The 7624-nt window shown below is 38.9% G+C and overlaps 1 protein-coding gene across 1 annotated transcript; it reads right to left on the bottom strand.

Annotated features, from left to right (window-relative positions):
- Positions 1 to 474: 474 nt before the first annotated feature.
- On the bottom strand, positions 475 to 6559 carry LOC122310162. Its single transcript, XM_043124041.1, has 3 exons — positions 6432 to 6559; positions 4803 to 6138; positions 475 to 4386 (listed from the first exon to the last, which is right to left on the bottom strand). Exons 1-3 carry the CDS (start codon positions 6557 to 6559, stop codon positions 475 to 477), a joined length of 5376 nt encoding a protein of 1791 aa, XP_042979975.1.
- Between the last annotated feature and the right edge of the window lie 1065 nt (positions 6560 to 7624).

Genomic DNA, 7624 nt, shown 5'->3' with positions numbered 1-7624 from the left:
CCTAAATAAAATATAGGAAATCACTATTTACATCATAAACCTATAACTTAAAATAGAGAAATGGATGTAGTACTTATTTTGTCAAAAAGTTAAGTTGGTTGCCTAAAATCTAGAGTTTTGGAGAATATAAAGAATTGGATGAAAATGCTCTAACGTGAAGGAGTGGTTGTGATTTGGCTTCAGACTTTTGGCTGCACTATGCCAAAACCAACTTTTTCTAAGACCTTAACAAAAGAAAAAAAATATTTACAATCGGCCCGGGGAAACTGTCAGGACATGCATCCCACGTGGCCAAATTAAAGTACATTTATCTTTGTTTCGTCTACTCCTTCATATCCTCATAGAACTGCCGAGAAAATGGTGAGATTCTTATCACTTCCTTACATGGAACTTTCCGTGGGTTTTGTAAAAGTGAATTTCTTTTCAATTGTTTTCTTTTTTTTTTTTTTTTTGAAAAGAACCTCTGTAAAACTTTCATTCATCTTCCTGTGTTACATCTTTATCATTCTTCAGACATCCCACAATAAAGCCTGGGACCTCCTCTATCCAAACTTGTTCCCCTTTCATAACTAAAGCTCTTTTAGCTAAGCTATGAGCAGTCGTATTCTTAACTCTAGACACAAACTGTATAGACCAATGTGGTCTGTTACTAAAGTATAATCGTATGTCTTCCACAATAGGACTAAAATTAAAAGAAACATCATCCTTGTCAATCACAGCATGAACCACTACCTTTGCATCTCCCTCGAAAATGGCCCTTTGGATATTAAGTTCAGAACATACCTCAACTGCTTTTCTCAAGGCATAGCTTTCTGCTACTGCTACTTCTACCACATTCAGCTTCTGATCACAGACAGTTACCAAAGCCTCACCTTGTTCATCTCTTATCATGACTCCTATTCCCATTTTCCTTCTCTTCAAGTCCAAAGATGCATCCCAATTGACCTTTACAAAATCCCTCTTTGGTTTCTCCCATTTTACCCTTTCTGTGTCTGTTTTCTGTACCATCTCATTCTGATTTGAAGCCAACTGAGAGGCCTGAAACTCATGCAAAGCTGCCTTTGTAGCACTGAACGAGTTCTTAGGACATGCCATTCTCCTTTCAAACACCCAATCATTTCTTCTCAGCCACACCTTCCTCAACAATATAGCCATCTCCTCCATCTGGTCCTTTGTGAGTCTGTCCATAAATTTCTCCCATAGAGACATAAAGTTCCATTCAGTTCTGGCCCACTTTTTGACACAGCTTTCATCATTTCCCCACAAGTTATTGGCTGCAGGGCACTCCCATAAAGCATGCATAATTGTTTCCTCCTCTGCATCACACAAAGGGCACCTTTTTTCCTCAATCACCTTTCTCTTGTACAGATTTTCTTTTGTGGGCAGCAAGTTATTTGCAGCCCTCCAAATGAATAACTTGGTCACTCCTGGTACCTTCAAGTCCCATATTCTGTTCCATCTATCGTCCCTCTTCTCTTCTACTGAGCTTTCCCCTTGGTTTCTTCCCCATAACTCCAGCTGTAAGTAATATGCACTCTTCACTGAGAAAAGGCCTTTCTGAGATGGACCCCATACCAATCTGTCTTTTGTTCCTCTACTACTTAAGGGCATACTTAGTATTATTTCAGCTTCCTCTGTTACAAAAATTTCTCTAATCTTGGCTTCATCCCATTCACCTTTCTGAGTATCAATCAACTCCTCAACTTTAGCATCTTCCTGCAGCACCTTCACTGGAGATTGAACAGCATAAGAAGTAGGGCTTGTCAACCACTTCGAACCCCATATTTTAATCTCCTTTCCATCCCCTACTCTCCACCTCAACCCTTCTTTCAAAATGGTCCTAGCTGAGCATATGCTTCTCCATATGAGAGATGGCTGTGATCCCAATTTTGCCTCCATAAAGCTCCCATTTCTAAAGTATTTTTCTCTAAAAATCACTGCAGCCAAACTAAGAGGATACTTGAGGATTCTCCACCCTTGTTTTGCAAGAAGGGCAGAGTTAAAACTCTCCAAGTCCCTAAAACCCATTCCCCCTTTCAGTTTCTGCTCACTCAGCCTTTCCCATTTCCTCCATATCAGCCCTCTACCTTCCTGCTTTTTTTCCCACCAAAACTTGGATAACATCCCATTAATATCTTTGCACAACCTACTAGGAAGTTTGAAAACCCCCATAGTATAAGTTGGGATGGATTGCAGTACAGCTTTAATAAGAACTTCTTTCCCAGCTTGGGACAGAAATCTATTTTCCCAACTGACAATTCTCTGCCAGATCCTCTCTTTTAGGCTTCTAAAAGTGTTGAATTTAGATCTTCCTACAATAGTAGGGAGCCCCAAATATTTTTCATATGTTCCACAAACATAATTCTGGCCTGCCTCCTTTATAGCCTGTATTTCAGCTGGCTGTGAGTTGTTACTAAAGAACACAGCAGTTTTATCTTTGTTGAGGAACTGACCCGATGCCCTTTCATAAACTTGTAGCACTTCTTGTAATCTTCTCCATTCTGCAATTTTTGCTTTGCCAAATAAGATGCAATCATCTGCGAAGAGGAGATGATTGATGCTTGTCCCTCCTCGAGCCACTTGCACCCCTTTGATCCAATGATTCTTCTCATAATAGTCTAACAGACTACTTAATCCCTCAGCACATATAATGAATAGATAGGGTGACAAAGGATCCCCTTGTCTCAACCCTCTTGAAGGCCAAAATTTTAATCCAGGGATTCCATTAATGAGCACTGAGTATGAAGCTGTTCTTACACATTTCATCACTAAATCTACCCATTGAGTACAGAAACCAAGTTTATACAGCACAGCCTCCAAAAACTCCCATTCCACTCGGTCATAGGCCTTTGACATGTCTAGCTTCATGGCCATGCTTCCCACCTTCCCCTTCTTCCTATTTCTCATTGAGTGTAATAACTCATAGGCTATCATAATGTTGTCATTGATCAGTCTTCCAGGCAGGAAAGCACTTTGTTTAGGGGAAATTATTTCAGCTAAAACCCCTTTGAATCTGTTTGTGATAGTTTTAGAGACTATTTTGTACAAAACATTACACAAACTGATGGGTCGATACTCAGTCACTTTTCTAGGGGACTTCGTCTTTGGGATCAAGGCTAAGTAAGTGTAATTGAGAGTAGGATCCAAAGGACTACCATTCAGAATTGCCAAAGCTGCTTTGTTTACTTCTTCAGAAACTATTCCCCAATGATTTTGATAGAAGCAAGGTCCAAAACCATCTGGTCCAGGTGCCTTCAGAGGGGCCATTTGTTTCACTGCTTTCTCCACTTCCACTGCTGTGAATCTTCTTGACAGTTTCTCATTCATCCTCTCAGTCACCCTTCCACCCATACCCACTAAACATGCTTCAATCTCAACCTTGCTTGGCTTTATAGACTGAAAAACAATGCCAAAGTAATTTCTGAATGTTTCTTCCACCTGTTTGAATCCACAAACCATATTGTTACTTGGATCTTCTATTTCTTTAATGAAATTTCTTTTTTTCCTTTGATTAGCACAAGCATGGAAATACTTAGTGTTTCGATCTCCATGCTTGTACCAATTTGTTTTAGCCCTTTGTTTCCACCAGAGATCCTCCTTTTCTAACAGCAGATGCAGATCTGTAGTAGTCTTCCTGATCTCTTCCACATTACCCCTGCTTTCCTCAGCTTGTAGTCTCTTTAAATACTTTGTTTTTTCTTCTATTTCTTTCCCACTCCTCTGCCTCTTTGACTTACTCCATAACTGAAGAGCCTTTCTACTATTATTCAGTAAACCCATAACAGTTTGGTTATGTGGTCCATCTTCTCCCCAAGCTTTCCTTAAGACCACCTCACATTCCTTCTCTAAAGCCCAGCAAGCCTCATATTTAAAACCTCTTTTCTTTTGCCTGAGTTGTGCCACTACCCTTTGATCTTGTCTATTTAAGTGCACTAACAGTGGCTTATGATCCGAAGTTCTAGCCACTAACACTTCCACCCAAGCTTCAGAGTAGATGTCCATCCATTTGGGGTTTGCCACAGCTCTATCTAACCTTTCTTTAGTAAAAGTTGAGTTAGCATGTGAGTTGCTCCACGTGTACTTGTCTCCCCTCCACCCCAGATCATGCAAATCTCCTTCACTCATCACCTCCCTGAATAACTCCATTTGTCCATCTGGTCTAACCTTTCCTCCCCACTTCTCATCAGCAGTTAAAATTTCATTGAAATCCCCTACTATCAACCAGCCCTCACCACCCTTTGGTTTCAAACTCTTAAGCATGACCCATGTGTCTTTTCTTTTAGCTGTTTCAGGTGCTCCATAGAAGCACGTAAGAAGCCATTTACTTACCCCCTCCTCTATTACCCAAGCACTAATATGTCTTTGTGAATAATTCACAATATCCAGCTGCATATTTTCATTCCATAACAGAACCATACCACCCCCTTTTCCCACTGCCTCAACTTCAAAACAACCTTCAAATCCCAGTCTTCTTTTTATTTTCTCACATTTCATCTTTCTAAGCTTAGTTTCCATTAAGAAAACTAAGTTGGGTTTATTACTCTCTACCATTAAGCAGAGGTCCTGAACTGTCCAAGGATTCCCCAATCCTCGGCAGTTCCAGCTTATCATTTTCATAATAATTGGCGGGGCTGAATTTCAGCCTCCGCCATTCCAATAGGGACATCAAAACTGCCACTCCACTTCCCTTTCTTGTTTGCACCCCCTCCTTCTTCATCAAACATTCCCCTTTTCTTTTTGGTTTTTTCTTTTTTAACTAACTCTTCTGTTTTGTGTTTTTCTCGAGCTCTCCTCTTCCATACACCTAGTTTTTCTGACCTGCTTCCTTCCACCCTTTCACCCACTTCCTTGCTCCTCAACTCACTACCAACTTCCTTCCCCATGGTCTCAAACTGCACTGCAACATCCTGCAACCCCGTTTCCATATTTTCTTTTTGACCATGCATAGTAATTAGCATGGTTGATTCATCCCTTTCCTTTACTCCCTCGACCCCATTACTACTACCTAATTCCCCACTGTCCTCCCCTTCCTTAGTTTTTTCATTCCCCTTTAATCCCCTTTCCTTCCCTTTTTCATTCACCTCAATTCCTTCTACACTTTCTTCCCTAACTCTACTGCCCCCCTCTTTATTACTTCCCCCACTACCTTCAGCATAAGGCATATTCTCCTTCTCCTTCCACCACCCATTCCTTTCCTCATTTTTTTGCATTTTCACAAAGAAATTATTTCTATAATCTTGCTTGGCCCTCAACCATTGACCATACTGATTTTCATCCCCTACTATCCTGCCTCCTTCTTTACACTCATTTAGACCATGCTCTATACAACCACAGGAGAAACATATTCTAGGCATCTTTTCGTAACTAAATGGGATCCAGATCTCATTGCCTTTAACCATCAGAGTTCTCCCTCTTGCTAGAGGTTGATTGAGATCCATATGGATCTGAACTCTCAGAAACTTCCCCCATCCGCTGCCATCTCCCTGCACATCCACCCTTTCCACCCTTCCCACTGTACTCCCAATCTGTTCACCTCGGACTTCCGTCATACAAGATAACGGTAAGTTGTGAAACCTTACCCAAAAACTTTCTGAGGTAAAGTTCACTTGTTTCAATGGCGTAAAGCCATCGAACTCCTTCAACACCACTAACTGGTTGTCAAACAGCCATGGTCTGCCTGACCAGACCTTCTGTTTATCAGCTATGTTACCAAACACTATAGCAAAAGTATTCGGACTCACCTCAGTGAATTGTGCCTTCTTACTGATTCTCCAAATTTTTGCCAGTGTGCTTTCCATCACCTCCTTACTAATCAGCCGGTTCGAACAAAGTTTTCCGAGTAAAGACCTCTGTTCTTTCATCAGCAGATCTCCCGATACCTCATCATCAATCTCTATTACCATTTTTTCCTCTTCTCTCAACCGTAGTTCCTTCCATTTTTCCTCTAGGTCTTCCATCACGTCGTCACCTTCACTTACGCCTGAATAATCTGCTTCCCTAACCGCCTTGACCTCCAATACCTCTCCGCACCTCAGCCGCACTCTGCTTCCACAAACCTCCAGAGTTAGCCGAGGCCACCTCCAGATTCCTTTTTCCGTTATAACTGCCTCCAGCACTACGCACTCACACCTTCCACTCCTTTTTCAGAGAGAAAAAGAGTGACTGTGGCTTTTCAATTGTTTTCGGGTAATGAAAAACTCTACTAAATTAGATTCGCTGAAAAAAAAAATAAAACTTTGGTAAAAAACCTTTCCTGGACCACAAACATAACAGAGTGTTGGTGAAAAATAAAACTTCGATAAAAAAGCTTTCATTTTCTTCAATTTAGGAAAGAGCTTTCTTCAAACTTGAAGACTCACAAGTTTTTTCTCTTATTTTTTTTATGTTTATTATTATTTTTTAATATATTGACTGACACATCAGTAAATTACTTGACGGTTTCACCGCCAGTTGTACATAACAGAGCTGTTAACAAAAACATTGTTGCCAAAGAAGACAGTCCACCATCGGTAATTAAAGAACATCCTTGCAAATTCAAAGTTCTGATAGAACCTGCCATATTCCCAATCGCTACAAGAGCTTTATCTGGAATCAAATTGCACCAACTCAAATCCAAATTCGTCAAAGCTGGAGCCAAGTTTAAAAGCTAAACAATTCCAACATCCCCTATACTCTTCCTCCTCCGTTGTAAAAGTTTCAACAGTTAGTAGAATATAAAAATAAAATAATAAAATAAGGAGATGAGGAAGGAACGTAACTAAGGAAATTTTGTAAGATTAATGCTTGCGAGAGAACTTTAAAATAAACAGTCTATAGAATCGAGCATGGCCTTAGCCAAAGGTTCTAAATTCTAATACCATATAAATAATAAAAATAAAATAAAATATAGTAAAGAGAATAGAGATAGAGAAAGAGAGAGAGCTACATCTTTGGTTCTTTGCTATTCTGAATTGTACTTGAATGCATAACATATATTCTTATTTATAGGGAAACGATACTACATAAATAATAGAAATACAAAGAATCAATAATACTAATTAATATTGATTAATTTATGCAATAAACTAAATTTAATAAAAAATAAGTCATAATTTAGGGGTGATACCCGCATAGTAGCTGGGTGTGGACGAACAGAACGGGTAAATGGGGTGTGGGCCCCACTGCCCACCCCTAAGTCATATTACTGTACATATTAGAAAATAGAATATTATGAATTATATATTCTAAATAATATTCTAACAACGGAATCTTGAGATTCAAAATGGCACTAATTAATCAATTAATAAAAGCAATTACGCTATAACTCATAATCTCCAATTGGTTACACAAAATTAAAATTTTTATCTCATTTCATCTTAATTCATTATTACAATTTTTTTAAATCTTCATACAAAATATAATAAATAATTTAATTTTTTCAAATTTTAATACAAAATTAATATTAAAAAAATTATATTATAATAATATTTTATTCATTACTATTTAAAATATCTCATTTTATCTTATCTGTATAACTAAACGGAACCTAACTCACAATGGCCGAAAGCAGATAGCATGGCAAGGTCATTACCTGATATTGTTGAAAGGAATACTAAGCTGGAATTGAGCAAGTAGTATTGGAGCC

This window comes from Carya illinoinensis, chromosome 5, assembly GCF_018687715.1.
Source record: "Carya illinoinensis cultivar Pawnee chromosome 5, C.illinoinensisPawnee_v1, whole genome shotgun sequence".
Classification (NCBI taxonomy): domain Eukaryota; kingdom Viridiplantae; phylum Streptophyta; class Magnoliopsida; order Fagales; family Juglandaceae; genus Carya; species Carya illinoinensis.
Note: the sequence above shows the minus strand (reverse complement) of the source record. Positions and strands in the feature narration are given on the sequence as shown.